Source organism: Erigeron canadensis, chromosome 2 (genome assembly GCF_010389155.1).
Source record: "Erigeron canadensis isolate Cc75 chromosome 2, C_canadensis_v1, whole genome shotgun sequence".
NCBI classification, from domain to species: domain Eukaryota; kingdom Viridiplantae; phylum Streptophyta; class Magnoliopsida; order Asterales; family Asteraceae; genus Erigeron; species Erigeron canadensis.
The window spans coordinates 41,054,201-41,069,256 of NC_057762.1; the positions used below are offsets into that span (position 1 = coordinate 41,054,201).

Sequence of the window (15,056 nt, forward strand, 5' to 3'; positions counted from 1 at the left end):
TTTGTTCAATACAATTTGAAAACATAGTCCTTTAATAGTCAAAACATACCTATTTTAATTTTTTTTGAAAAAATAGGTTTTTATTTTATTTTATATATATTTAACCCTACAATTTAGGCTTAAATCCATAAAAAGGTAACCTATTTTGTTTTCGCCTATTTAATGGATCTTATTTTCAAAAAGTTCATAATAGAGGGTATCTAATTAGTTTTTGACAGACGGAGCACGTTAAGTGCTACGTCATCATTTTTGCTGATATGACACTTGACTTTGACGTGGCACTTGACACTTGACTTTGACACTTTGACCGGTCAAAGTCAAGTGTCAAGTCAGCAAAACTGATGACATGACATCGATGAAGTGGCACTTAACGAGCTTTGTCTGTCAAAAATTAATGAGATACCTTTTATTATGAACTTTTTGAAAATAGAATCCTTTGAATAGAAAAAAACAAAATAGGTTACCGTTAATAAGAAGTTCATGTAAATATGTTACATCGATTTTTCCCTACAATTTATGCCAATAAATGTATTTTCAAAAAGAAAAAACAAGAGAAATAGTATTTGAAGGAGAAATTGTAAGGGTTGATAAAGAGGGAATTCACAACACTAACAGAAGTATTGCAAATCCTCCCCCCCAAAATCTCAAAATTAAAACCCTAAATTGGGCATCGATTTCGTCTTCATTTCGCATCTTTTCAGCTTCTTATTATATATCGCTCTACATATAGATTCAGGTAACTATTTTTTTTCTTTTACAAATCATAGACAGTCTGCTATATTAATATCAAAAATTGTATTGCTGTAAAACTTATTACATATCTATGCTCTAATTGTTATCCTTTATATTATTATGTACTTTTATATATATATCTTTATAAACATAGCTAGTATGCGGCCTTATGTTAACAGTTAGGGTTTAAACTAAGGAATAAATGTCGAAAAGTTAAAGAGTTTACAAATTTGCGTTAGTATTTGATTGACCAAACAGTATGGGATGTCGAAGGGACGATTCATTCTGAACGAATTTCGGTTCGTGATACTTTAGAGTGGATTAAGTGGTCAGCAGGTACAAATTTACTGGATTTTTTCAGAAAGGAGTGGTCTGGTCTGTTCGTAGTAACTTTGTAAGGTGTTAGCTTTTGTGGCAATATATAGTTGGAGGGTTTAGGGCCGAATGCAGTTTGGCGGTGAGTGTAAGAATTCGAACTGTCGTTGTTGATAGTGTATATCTGGTTGAGATTTGTGAATGCGATTTGATTCAAAGCATAATCATATAGTTAGTGGATTTTTTTTTCATGAATTATTGTTTCTTACAAACTAGATAACGGACGGTAACAAATGAACTGAAAAACTTGAATAAAATTTATTACAACGTGCACATAAGGAAACATAAAGGTCACTATTCTTTACCAGGATTCGAGTAAGGCCTTCTACCCATGTAAATGTGGTGGGGTGCTAAATTATTATTTAAAATTCAAGTTACTGTTACCTTTAACTCTTTTGCTCCCAACAAAGACATTGACTTCTATTTTGCCCGGTGTGTATATTGTTTTACAACTCAATAAGCTTTTATAATTGTATGTTGGTGCTTTTGATTGCAGTTAAATATGGGGAGTGACTTAAAGACGTGGGTTTCAGACAAATTGATGTCCCTTGTTGGATATTCACAACCAACGCTAGTCCAATATGTGATTAGCATATGTAAGTTATCTTCAAGATTAACATTTGACGTATTTTAGTGTATATTGTTATATCATTATTTAGACACATAAATTGATTGTTTTTTCAAAAAATCTATGTGCAGCTAAGAAAGCTTCAACTCCTTCTGATATATTAAACAGTCTTAAAGATATGGACGTGCCATCTTCCAATGACACCCGTGCATTTGCTGAAGAAATATTCAAAAAAGTTGACCGTAAGAGTTCTGGAACAAATGTGCGTTTTATTTTCTTCCTTTACATAATTGGCATCGTTTTTCATGTTACAAACCTTCTATGATTTTTGAAAGAATTACTGTTAACGCTTGCATTATTGTCCATTTGGCTTTTAAATTAATAGGTCTATAGACAACAAGAAGAGGCTGCAGCAATGCTAGCCAGAAAGCAGAGGACTTACAAGCTATTGGAGGCAGACGACGACGACAATGCTGAGCGTGGCCCTTCTGTTTCTGTTGCTTCTCAATCCAAAAAGACCGATAAACATGTGAAACGGTTTAGAAAGAAGAGTGAAAACCAAGACGATGATGATGAGGTCTAATGCATATACTCTTTATGATAAATCCGGATTTATATCTATAGCAAGTGGCTGTATTGTAATACTTTGGCACTGTTAATGAATGTATGTGGTAATGTAGGGCGCTGGAGTTTTGAAACAAGATAGACGCGTTAAACAGAAAGTTTCCCATGATGAATCGGAAGATTCAGATGTATGTGGCAATATTTATTTTTTGGCATCAGAAGACAATTAGTTTGTTCTATAAACCATTTTATTCAATATTAATTCTCTTCATATTCATATTACAGTCTGAAGAAGAAAGATTGCGTGATCAAAAAGAACGAGAAGAGTTGGAGCGTCATCTAAGGGAAAAAGATGCAGCTAGAACAGCAAAGGTTTGGTTTAAATGATCATTTAATTATTTCTTTTTTAACTTGAAGTCTTGAATTGATTTTTGGTCCTCCAAAAATTGATATGTTGTTCACAATTATGCTTTACTGAAATATGATCCTATTCTGTGATGTGAAACATGATTGGGCAACTATGACTATTGCTTATTTTCTTATTGCTGGATGGAGAAATATGTCAATAGTTGTTTCTAACTTTTCTCTCTTTATTCTTAAATAACAGCTGACTGAACAAAAGTTGTCTATGAGGGAGGAAGGTCTCTTTTGTTTACATATTTTTTAGTTATATACTGAAATCTACGAAGAATTCTACTACTAATTTTTTTTTTGGCCCTGTTTCAATTATTTGGAAAACAGAAGAAGCAATTAGGAGAGCCAATGCCTTGGAAGAAGATGATATTGGTACCTTAAGGTCTGAACCAGTCATTTTAGTCTTTGTTAAATTCTGTATTTTTTAGTTTTAGGTTTCATGACGCTAAGCATGATTGATTATATTTTGGGTCAAATACAACAAGTATTAAAGTAAAACATATAAAACAAATTTTTTTTTAATCTCAACATTGTTGTGCATTATTGAAATTTTGTGCATGGTGCTTTATGAATTTTTGTGCATCATTGTTATCATGATCCATGGCCAAGATCTTATCCTATTTATTTCACTACAATATTTGTTTTGACAATAACTAGCCCCCATATATATATATATATTAAGAAACTCATCTTTACTGGGAGAAGTAGTTTAAAAAGAAAAATTACATTTGTCTCTTTACAGAAAAGTATCGCGCCAAGAATATCTCAAGAAAAGGGAGCAGAAGAAACTGGAGGAAATCAGGCATGTTTAAAGACTATAAGCTACTTCTAACTCTTATACTTTTTATAGTTTTGTAAGTTGTAGGTGCATGGTGATTGTTATGGACTTGATTTTGTACAAGATATATTCACCTTATATTCTTCAATTACAGAGATGATATTGAAGACGAACAATATCTATTTGGGGATGTCAAAGTCACAGAGGCTGAGCAGCGTGAACTAAGGTGATTTTTTTTAAAGACGAACATCTAGTTGTGCAAGTTTTAATTTTTTTTGTGAAGTGGATCACTTTTCTTTTTCTTTTATTTCACCTTTTGCATTCGTAAGCATGTTTTCATATGCGTGATGGTTTTATACAGTACATGCATATCCTGTGTTTGCTGATAATGAGTCTTCTACTTCTGCAGATATAAAAAGAAAATCTACGAGCTAGTCAAGAAGCGTTCTCAAGAGGATGATAACGTTAATGAGGTTATTTGTTGCCTTTTGATATTTCAGATTGCTCTTAAACTTTCAATTCTTCAATCATATTTAGTGTTAGGCTTCCTTTTTTTTTGCTAATTTTAAACATACGTCACATCATATTTTGGACTTCAGTATCGGATGCCCGATGCTTATGACGAAGAAGGTGGGGTTAACCAAGAGAAAAGATTTGCCGTAGCTATGGAGCGTTATAGGTAAGAATCCAATCATTTTGACTTATAAAAAGTTCTATATATGGCTATATATGATGCTGTAAATTCTGGTTAATTTTTTATCACAGACTATAACTATAACGTAAGATTTCAATAATTTTGTTTCCTGTGACTACAGAGACTCAAAAGATGGAGATAAGATGAACCCGTTTGCTGAACAAGAAGCATGGGAGGATCATCAAATTAGTATGTTGTAGTTACCCAAGCCAATATGGAATAATTTATTTACCAACTAGATTATGTCCCGTGTGATGTACAGCAACAGTAATATACACACCCAAATTGAATTAATTATAATTATAATATTTAAACTAATATCATTTGAAAACAATGATTAACATATATACCGTCTATCGAGTCTATTATGGCCGGCTTGGAGACATCAGAGGAAGAATTTTTAATAATAAACTATAACAACCAAGAAAAAGATTTATAAAGATTTCATTTATATGAAACCACAAGCCCAAAAAACCACAAAATTACACACAGCTAAAAGCTGGCATGGCAAGCAAATAAAATAGTCACATAAGCCCTAACATATCCTCTCTTAGTTATGAATAAAGAAGACTAGTTAACTAACTTGTCGTCAATTTGCAGAGAAAGCAACCCTAAGTTACGCATCAAAGAACAAAAAGCAATCTGATGACTACGAGTATGTATATGCTATTTACATTTCTTTTGTTTATTAGATTGCGGTGTTTTTATGTGCTTTTACATTGCTTTCGTTACATGCTTATTTGGATACAAGGAATTCATCTTGTGTGTTTTTCTCTTCAGTTTTGTATTTGAGGACCAGATTGAGTTCATACATGGACAAGTCATGGGTGGTGAAAATGTATGCAGTCTACCTTATCATGTTGTGGTAATTTTGCTTTGGCCTTATCCACTCTAGTCTGATGACTTTCTCTCATTTACAGATTGATGACAAAGTAGATGAGGAGGAACATGAGAAGTCTATAGCAAAAACAGCACATGAGAAGCTTCTGGTATGTCGGTCATTAGATGCCTTTGTCGATTTACCTTTTATGGTGATGGTTTTGTTCTCACTTGACATTTTATATTTGGCCTTTAGGCAGACAGAAAAACATTACCTGTATATCCGTACCGAGAGTCTTTGCTTAAAGCTGTGGAAGAGCATCAGGTCTACTTCAGCTACTTGCCTTATTTGCTCTGTTTGTAATTAGGATTATGCTAAGCCATAGCCATAAGGGCTATGTTTAACACACAATAAAGGATTGTACATGGCAGTTGCTTATTATTTAAAGGGGCAGTTATTTTCATGTACAAGAGTTTTGTGTGTGTTAACCATAGTTCTAAGGGCTAAGATGAGCAAAGTATTTAAATATCCATACCTTTTTTATTTTTTTATTCTAAATGTATACTTTTATTCTAATTTTATTTTTTATACTCGACTGATCCACAATTAGGTTATCGTTATTGTTGGTGAGACCGGATCCGGAAAGACCACTCAGATACCCCAATATCTTCATGAGGCTGGTTACACGAAACGTGGAATGGTATCTTTTTCAGTTATGAGGCTTATTAGTTTTATGTGCTATAAATTCATACTGATTTTTCCAGAGGAAGGAGGGGGGGGGGGGGGGGGGGGGTTAAATAAGTTTACCCTTTAGTTCTCTGTGATAATTTCAGGATGTGTCAGTTTATTTGGCAAAAGTTAAATCTAAGAATGTCGATTCTAGAGACAGTCTGACTTTGCAAAACATTTTTTCCCTTTAATATTCTGATTATTTTACAAAAACATATCTATTTCAGGTGGAATCTTGTTGGTCTTGATCTAGGGGTAGTGTCATTTAGTTTCCGGACTTTTTGTTTGCAACGCTAAAAAATTGTCCCATGGTGCCAGGTGGAATAATAGTTTATGTTCTAATTTGTTGTCGTATCTGGTGCAACAATATAGTATTTGCTAGACTAGTTAGTTTATGACTTCATGATAGATAACTGTATTTATCCTAAAGGTAAATCTGATGGGTTCTAATTTTGTCCGAGACCATCATTTAGAAGATTATAAACATTCAGGGTTATCTTATTTTCTACTGTATACTGTGTTACTGAATGTTTCTTGAAGAACATACGTTCGATGCCACATACCAATACAATAATGAGCCAAGTTATCGTAGTGCAAGTTATGATTTTATTTAATTCTGATTTAGATTAGACTGTTTATATATATATTTTTTCTCTTTTGTGCAGATAGGTTGCACGCAACCTAGACGTGTTGCTGCAATGAGTGTTGCTGCCCGAGTTTCCCAGGAAATGGGAGTCAAACTTGGGCATGAGGTAGGTATTGTGGTTTAGTTTTAGCTTTAATAATGCCTACTCTCTCTCTCTCTCTCTCTCTCTCTCTCTCTCTCTCACTCACACACACACACACACTTGGCACCACTTTCTTTTATGCTATATATAAAGCTTCCGTAAAATCGTTATGTACTGATGGACGGAAATATGCTTATATCACCCAAAAGGGTTTCTTGCAAAAGGTGTAACTTATGCTTTCAACAACTAGAGAGCCGTTTGGTTTGCAGAATGTTTTTGATAGGATTGGAATTTATAGAAGGAATTGGAATTTTTTATTTTTGTAATCCTGTTTGGTTTGTGAATATATCATTGGAATAGGAATATTACATAAGATAAAAATGACATTGATACCCTCCAATAATTAAAACCACAAATCATTTCCGTATAATTGTATAACAGATAATCAAAACTATCAGTAACTCCATTGTTACTGTCGCCCTCAGTTTTCTTCAACCTAAAAAGTTACCATTACCACCAAATCAAATCATACAAGATCATACATCTTTCTTCAACCTCAAAATTTGCATAACAACCTCACTAGCAGCAACGTTGTATAAACTAATGAGAAGTTTAACATGATGAATCAGACAAGATCACACAGAGAAATTTTTTGATGGAGCCAACGACTTTTCCTACCATCATACTTCGCTTTTTTGTTGCAAACAATCAGGTGTTCTTGATACTTCCCAAGATTTGGTGGGTTTTGTCCAAAAAGTTAATTACGAATGTTGAACAGTGTTTTGTTCATTGATGTTTGTTATCTATGTATAACAACTATACTCACAATTTCTGTTATCTGGGTTAGTTTTTGTTAAGAAGGATATAATTTTGTTAGATTTTATGGGTATTTTGGTAAAAGGTACGAGTACATAAATTCCTTTGTAATTTAAACTTTCCTTCCATGAACCCAAGGAGTCTTGAATTCAGTCAAATGAGGGAATTTGAAGGAATTTTGTGAATTTCAATTCCGTATGTTTCCTAGCCAAACAGCCCAAGTAATGGAATTTACATTCCCACTCCATTGAATTCCAATGAATTCCATGAACCAAACAGGCCCTAGATATGATACACAGAATTAAATACCATAGATACAGTAAAATTTCATATGAACTTCAGCTAATATACTTTTGTGGTAGAGACTTAACTTATATTTTTCTTCCTCTTAGTTTTCAAAGTTATCAATATGGCTTCTTAGATTGACACAATTTATCTGATTTTTCGTCATACTTTTGCTGCTTTTGCTTATTTGCTCTCTAATAGACCTGTAATATGGCAATTTCTAAAAACATTTTGCTTTATGGTTCTAGGTTGGCTATTCAATACGTTTTGAAGACTGTACTTCTGACAAAACAGTGCTTAAATATATGACTGATGGCATGCTGCTGCGAGAGTTTCTTGGTGAACCTGATCTTGCAAGTTACAGGTATGCTGTATTCTTTTCTTACCCCTATTCGAGTTTGTAATTTGACCCATTCATCTAAATATGAGTTGATATGTTTTCTCCAATGGGTAAAGTGGTTACAATTTAGAATCTTAGTTAAAAATGAAATGGGTCAAACAAGTTGAAACCTGCTGAATTTGATGTATAGCCTCCTAAATTACCTTGCTAAAAGATTAATTCGGATTTCAGAAGTATGACTTTGTTATCATTTTTAATACATAAATTTGCTATAGTATTAAAAAATGGAAATGTGTTGGCAGTAAAACGCAGCCCTACCCCCTTCTAGAATTATCATTACAAATTAGCCGTGTTGCATACAACCTGTACCCAGCTTGTCCACCCCGCCTATTTTGTAATTGATATATTAACAAACTAACGTCAAGTAACTTAAAAACAGTGTAGTGATGGTGGATGAGGCTCATGAAAGAACGTTATCAACTGATATCTTGTTCGGTTTAGTTAAGGTAAAGCTAAAACTTTCAGCCTCGCTGTAATTGAACAAAGAATTGACCACACTTTTGAACTAACAACTTATTCTCTCTTATTTTTTTGTTAGGATATCGCTCGATTTCGTCCTGATCTCAAGTTGCTCATTTCGAGTGCCACTCTCGACGCTGAGAAGTTCAGTGACTATTTTGACTCTGCCCCAATTTTCAGAATTCCGGGAAGAAGATATCCTGTGGAAATACTATACACTAAAGCACCGGAGGCTGACTACCTGGATGCTGCAATTGTCACAGCTCTCCAAATCCATGTCACTCAACCTCCTGGAGATGGTGACATACTTGTTTTTCTCACTGGTCAAGAGGAAATTGAAACAGCTGAGGAAATCCTGAAACACAGAACACGGGGACTAGGGAGTAAAATAGCAGAACTTATAATATGTCCCATATATGCAAATCTTCCCACCGAGCTTCAGGCAAAAATATTTGAGCCTACTCCAGAAGGGGCCCGCAAGGTGGTCCTTGCCACTAACATCGCTGAAACATCGTTGACCATTGACGGAATAAAATATGTGATTGATCCAGGATTTGTCAAGATGAAATCTTATAACCCTCGAACAGGGATGGAATCATTGCTCATTACTCCCATCTCAAAAGCATCTGCAAATCAAAGGGCGGGTCGATCTGGACGTACGGGTCCAGGGAGGTGCCACAGGTTGTATACAGCCTACAATTATTTTAATGATTTAGATGATAACACTGTCCCAGAGATCCAGAGGACCAACCTTGCCAATGTTGTATTGAGTCTAAAGAGTCTTGGGATCCATGACTTGTTAAATTTCGATTTCATGGACCCACCTCCTGCTGAAGCATTACTTAAAGCTCTAGAGCTACTGTTTGCCTTAAGTGCACTCAATAAACATGGTGAATTGACAAAGGTGGGTAGAAAGATGGCTGAATTTCCACTTGATCCAATGCTGTCCAAGATGATTGTGGCATCTGAGAAGTATAAATGTTCTGATGAGGTTATTTCAATTGCTGCCATGCTTTCCATTGGAAGTAGCATCTTTTATCGTCCAAAAGATAAACAAGTCCATGCAGACAATGCTCGATTGAATTTTCATATGGGTAATGTTGGTGATCACATAGCACTGCTTAAGGTATGTTGGGATTGACATAAGTTTGTATTTTGAAATACTAGTATTTCCATTAATAGGCAGTATTTAAAACTTTAAATGCATGTTTTTTTGTTATTTTTTCAGGTTTACAGTTCTTGGAAGGAAACAAACTTCTCTACTCAGTGGTGCTATGAGAACTACATTCAGGTGAGAAGTATGAAGCGTGCCAGGGATATAAGAGATCAGTTGGAGGGACTATTGGAAAGAGTTGAAATTGAATTAACTTCAAACCCTGGTGATTTGGAAGGAATTAAGAAGGCCATAACCTCAGGTTGTATAGAAACTTAATTAAAAGTTTGATTACTTGTAAAGTTAATTTCACAAAATAATAATTGTATACTCAACTGTCTTCGCTTTTTCAGGGTACTTTCCCCACTCAGCAAAGATGCAAAAGAACGGAACCTACAGAACTGTTAAACATCCTCAGACTGTCTATATTCACCCCAGCTCTGGTTTAGCACAGGTACATTACTACATTGTATACGCATTAAACTTGTGATTCTCTAAAGTGGTATGGCCGAATAAGAATATGAAACAGAAAAAGATATACTCTATTACAGAAAACTTCAATATTTTGATATATGATTAGAATGTCAGAAAAAGATATACTCTGTTACAGAAAACTTCAATATTTTGATATATGATTAGAATGTCAACACTACTTGTTAATGCCTGTTTTTTCTTTGTTAAGGTACTTCCTAGGTGGGTGGTATACCACGAGCTAGTCCTGACTACTAAGGAGTACATGAGACAGGTCACGGAACTAAAACCCGAGTGGCTCGTGGAAATAGCTCCTCATTATTATCAGCTCAAAGACGTAGAGGATTTGGCATCAAAGAAAATGCCTCGTGGAGAAGGCCGTGCAGTTAAAGACTGATTCATTCACAAAGATGTAAGATGGTGAGTAATGGAAAACCTGTAAATACAATTTTGTAAATCTTGTAGTGCGAAACAAAGATCACGAGGCATAGGTGACAGTGGTAATGCTATTTTTCATGTATACCAGAGGCTCCAATCGTCATTGTGGCTCTAAAATGCAGGTAGATGATATGGTAAACAGGGAGGCATATATCTTTGAACTTATATGCCATTGATAATCATTTTTTTAATTAGACTTTATAGATGTAGTGTTACAGTTAACAGAATTATAAATGACCTTGAAGTTGAACGTATCCTTATGGTGAAATGCCCTAATTTGCTTAACCTTCAAAACAATGTGGGGTTTACATACCAGATGTTAATTCATTTAAACAATCGAATGTTTGAATACAGCTAGAGGTTTTTTCCTTTCAACAGACAAACATGTTGAAAATGATTATTGGGTATATACCGTGGTAAATCTATCATATAACGTCGTAAATTTGTCGCGGGACATCATTTTAGCTTTAAACAATATATACTTTATGTTTGTTTTTTTAGTATAATAAATCTTTTTACACTGTTTAAAGTTATAAAGCCATCCTTAGCATTGCGCATTCATCTTAGAGTAATAACCTACTTTAATGAAACAATCCTACTTATCTGACTCATTTCTTTAGTAGTCAATTTCTTACCCACTAACAAATTTTTTTAAATGAACTCAAAACGAATCAAATTGGCACTATTGAAGATTTTACTAGCAGTTTAAAGTTTCAAGGATGGCAAAATACATTGGTTGTATTATGTACATAAAAGAGTTGCACATAACAATGTAATTGCAAGCAGTAAGGAGGTAACAAATTCAGAATAGCACGATTGTTGTTCAGATAATTGACATTGGACTAACAGTTCTTTATAAAAAAGAATTTAAGTGAAGTTGTTGAAGGAACTACGGAGGCATTAGACGGTTCAATACTTCAATCTATTTCCCAAGCAGGCGTCGAGTACGTTGATTCGCGCCTCTCACTCGCAAATTGATCTCCTCAACATCATCCTGAAGAGGATTAAGTGATTTGTTTTGCCTGCACAATGTCAAATAATTTTCAGAGAAATGCTCAACTTTCAGACCCGAAACATTGCCTCTTAATTTGCAGACATGCAACAAGTATTCAGACTTCAGTCACTTGAAGCAGCCGCTCTGACCAGAAGGCTACAGACTAAAACCATTAGATATTTAACAGAGGGCATGTGGTTCATTTTCATTATTAGAAAACACTAACCTCTCAATCTCAGAACCCATGTCAACAGCCATTTCCTTCAGCTCCCCCAGTATATCACTCAAATCAGAGAGCCCGTCATCCTGCTTTGCTTTTTCATACTGTTATTATGCCAATGAGAGGGTGGCATCAGGTATTAGTTTCAAGAAACCTTGATGAATTAGAAGAGACAAATGTGACGCTACGACTGACAAACTCTTGATTAGAATACCTGTGTTAAATAGGGCTGTTGTAAAGTGAAAATTTTGAGTAATTGTGGCGTTATTTTAGACAAAAAACGAAGAAAAAAAAGACTAGACTACTTCTTGTGAAGTGCAAATTTTCCGTTAACTGTTTCATACCTCAACTTTCTGCATTGCATCCGCAGACTCGGGGAGTGGAGTTCTTGAACGTGATTGCCCCTTATTCGGGGTGGTTGTAAGTCCAAGTTTTTCTCTTTGCTCCAAATGGTTACCCTTCTTCCGATCAGGATCATCTATAAACTTACAAACTTCAGAAAGCACTAAAAAAATCCTCCCGCCGGCATATCCAGGCTTATAGTTTGTAAAAACAATATCTAATCATAGGACTTAATTTCAATTAGATACCTCTGATCATTGTTGGTCCTTTTATAGTCTGGCCCTTTTTTGGCTTCCATGTCCTAGAAAAAATGCCTCCAAGACTTCCTAAGAGCTTCTCGCCCTAAAAAAGAAAACAAAAGCAGGCCTCTCAGATTTGCAGAAAATGACATTTCGGCCCTACAGCGGTTATGCATGTGTAGTCTTAGCTAAGAGAAGATACTAAATCAATAGCTATACCTTAGGTTTCCAGTCAACTAAATCACATTAAATTTAGTAGAAAATGACATGATAATGCTCTTTACATGAGAGAGTGAACACATGCCAGTATTGGCTCTATTTTGTATCATTACATTTTATATTTACAAATATATAACTTTAATTTCACTTACAAAAGAGGTGGGCAGATGACAAAATGTGCATGTCGGGTTGGATAATGGGCCACAAAGGGTTATTTTAGTAAGTTAAAAACATTCCGGTTCACATTATCACTTTTTCGCTCACTTTTTAACATGTTAGAAATATCTAATGTATTTAATTATGATTACAAAAATAATTCCTTTTTGGTTTATTACAATGATGGTATTACTAAATAAAAACGATTTTGGAGGTTCCATGCATCAACAATAGACACTATGCGGCTTTCAGCCCATTCGACTCATTTGTCCCATTCCCCTTTTCACTATATTTTGTTTTGAACCGTATGAGCAATACAACCCAAATTTGATCCTTTAATAAAATAATGAATCCACCTCTTATTTATGGTAACAAGTCGTTTACATAGAAGCACAGTTGGTCAAACTGGCTCAGTCCGGTTTGGTTTAGCTACTTTGGAACTCCATAAAAGCAGGCCATTAACATTTGAACAAACAACGATCCTTGGTTTGATAACTGAAGCTCTGTAAACTAAAATTGAAATAACAAAAAATAACATACCCTACTGAGATCCTGCTCGATGTCGGCTGCAGCCATGTGGGTTCGGTTAATCTGCTCACCTTGTTGATGCAAAGTTACCAAAGTATTGGTGGCACCTTCTCTGATATCTTCTGCAATCTTTAATGCACTATTTACAGCCTTTGTAGTCTCTTCGGCCTTATACGCTGCATAATGCTCCAATTCTTGCACACTTTGGTTCTCTACACCACCAGAATCAACAAAATCATTCTTGTATTTGTTTCTTGATGCATATGACTTTGCTTTAACCTCGTTATCGTCAAAAAGACTGACAGTTGAATTTTGGGTCAATGAAGAAGGTTCGGATGAAGTTCTGTTCGACGGTTTCTGAGTTGACCTTTTATCAATTTCATCATCAGAATCAAACGGATTTGCAGTAGGTTGACTTGGGACTGAGTTTTGTTTAGCCGTCTTGTGAAGATGAGGTCTCTTGTGCCCAAACATACTTGATCTTTCAGGATTTGATTATCAGGGATTATATGGATCCTGAAAAAAACTAAAAACATTGGAACTTGAGACAAGTTGTTCAAATAAATTTTTTGATTTTTCTGAGACTGGTATCGACTTGTTGAATTGTGAAACCAAAGATTGTTAACCAAAACCAAGCAAACATCATGAACAGATATATCGGTTAAAACTGTACAAAAAATTTAAAATTTCTTGATTATTTTCATATGCGAAAATAAAGTCAAGAAATGTCACCTACTTCCATCAAACACCAAAAATTCAAGAAAATATTGTGATGAACTAATTCAAATGATGATTTTTATCAACCAAGGGTTGGTATTGACTAGTTTTTAATTGTTTAGTCCTTATGTATCAAGTATCTTTAAAAAGATTAATTCATAACAGTTACACCTAATCAAATAATCAGTTGACCAAACAAAGGTAACATCAAGAAGAGAGAATTTTTTTTCTAAAGATAACTAAGCCTAGAAATGATAATAAAGTCTCGACTTTTATTGATCATTCTCTACAACGGAACATCCAAGAGCTAAATTGAAGCAAAACCCATGAAATTATAAGAAAAACCCATATGAATTAAAAAATCAAGAAAGTAGCAAAATTTTATGAATTGAAAAGATGGTATTTTTCATAACTGATGAGAGTAAGATAAAGTTTGAGACTTTAACCTAAAAGCACAAGAAAAAAGGATGAAATAATGATTGTACCTTTGATATTTGGGAGAGAATATGCAGCCAACAAGAATAGCAGAAGATGTTAGAGAGGAAGTTGAAAGTGGGGGGAATTGAATATTTTGTCAAGAAAAAGTCTTTGATGGGTGACGAATAAATTATAAAAACCTTTTCAGGGGGTAGTTTTCTTTTCTATTTTTGTTTTTCTTTTTGTTTCTGAGAATCTTAAAATGACTAAATATACGATTTCTTAAAAGAAAATGAAACTCATATTCTTAAAAATTAATTCAAAAATATAAAAATTTAAATGTGGATTTTATTAATTTTTTTTCTTAATTTTGCCCTTTGATTTTTCCAAATGTCATCGTTTTATGATTTGGTGGATTTTTAGGCATACAAATTATGTTGATTTCATTATTTGGTTTATGGATTTATCAACAAAGGGAATCATTGTCGTTTATATTCATTGGCAGTTTGGACCAAGGGAAAACACCAACTTTGGATAGATGTAATCTTCATAGAAAGAAGATCAAATTTGTTTAATGTTCACATTTCCAATTGTTAGACCAAAGTTTTGTTTGAAAAAAAAGGTGTTATATTTGTTGGGACTTGAGAGTATTAAGATTTCACCATGATATAATCATGTATAGGCTTATAGCATTAGTTTTTGTGTATTGTTGCTAAAAGTGTTGTATCCATGCCCTTTTATACTTTCAATATTATAATCTTATTATTTAGCTCACCTTAGATGGGCACAATGTTAATATA

At 34.2% G+C, this 15,056-nt stretch overlaps 2 protein-coding genes across 3 annotated transcripts; one reads left to right on the top strand and one right to left on the bottom strand.

Annotated features, from left to right (window-relative positions):
* Nucleotides 1-607: 607 nt before the first annotated feature.
* LOC122586508 (pre-mRNA-splicing factor ATP-dependent RNA helicase DEAH1-like) lies at nucleotides 608-10,678 on the top strand. The gene is made up of 25 exons (XM_043758491.1): nucleotides 608-736; nucleotides 1,604-1,703; nucleotides 1,807-1,937; nucleotides 2,061-2,252; nucleotides 2,356-2,427; nucleotides 2,525-2,611; nucleotides 2,847-2,880; nucleotides 2,981-3,035; nucleotides 3,396-3,455; nucleotides 3,586-3,657; nucleotides 3,841-3,904; nucleotides 4,031-4,110; nucleotides 4,247-4,314; nucleotides 4,726-4,780; nucleotides 4,906-4,963; nucleotides 5,046-5,114; nucleotides 5,201-5,269; nucleotides 5,556-5,645; nucleotides 6,340-6,426; nucleotides 7,752-7,867; nucleotides 8,283-8,349; nucleotides 8,442-9,488; nucleotides 9,591-9,777; nucleotides 9,869-9,969; nucleotides 10,198-10,678. The coding sequence occupies exons 2-25, from the start codon at nucleotides 1,610-1,612 to the stop codon at nucleotides 10,381-10,383; spliced, it is 3,141 nt and encodes a 1,046-aa protein (XP_043614426.1). The 5' UTR covers nucleotides 608-736; nucleotides 1,604-1,609; the 3' UTR covers nucleotides 10,384-10,678.
* Nucleotides 10,679-11,214: 536 nt separating this feature from the next.
* LOC122586509 (SNAP25 homologous protein SNAP33-like) lies at nucleotides 11,215-14,428 on the bottom strand. 2 transcript variants are annotated; one of them, XM_043758492.1, is made up of 6 exons: nucleotides 14,325-14,428; nucleotides 13,135-13,648; nucleotides 12,229-12,322; nucleotides 11,983-12,116; nucleotides 11,645-11,742; nucleotides 11,215-11,446 (listed from the first exon to the last, which is right to left on the bottom strand). In XM_043758492.1, exons 2-6 carry the CDS (start codon nucleotides 13,594-13,596, stop codon nucleotides 11,347-11,349), a joined length of 888 nt encoding a protein of 295 aa, XP_043614427.1. In that variant the 5' UTR covers nucleotides 13,597-13,648; nucleotides 14,325-14,428; the 3' UTR covers nucleotides 11,215-11,346. The 2 variants fall into 2 exon arrangements, with proteins under 2 accessions (XP_043614427.1, XP_043614428.1); XM_043758493.1 differs by having other exon boundaries at nucleotides 13,135-13,638; nucleotides 14,325-14,417.
* Nucleotides 14,429-15,056: the final 628 nt, after the last annotated feature.

Coding starts and splice junctions, on each gene's coding strand:
- LOC122586508 (XM_043758491.1), top strand. CDS start 1,610: ATGGGGAGTGACTTAAAGACGTGGGTTTCAGACAAATTGATGTCCCTT. Junction 3,905..4,030: donor AGGATGATAACGTTAATGAG/GTTATTTGTTGC, acceptor TTTGGACTTCAG/TATCGGATGCCCGATGCTTA. Junction 9,970..10,197: donor CCAGCTCTGGTTTAGCACAG/GTACATTACTAC, acceptor TTCTTTGTTAAG/GTACTTCCTAGGTGGGTGGT.
- LOC122586509 (XM_043758492.1), bottom strand. CDS start 13,596: ATGTTTGGGCACAAGAGACCTCATCTTCACAAGACGGCTAAACAAAAC. Junction 12,323..13,134: donor TCGAGCAGGATCTCAGTAGG/GTATGTTATTTT, acceptor TTTCTTTTTTAG/GGCGAGAAGCTCTTAGGAAG. Junction 11,447..11,644: donor ATGGGTTCTGAGATTGAGAG/GTTAGTGTTTTC, acceptor GACATTGTGCAG/GCAAAACAAATCACTTAATC.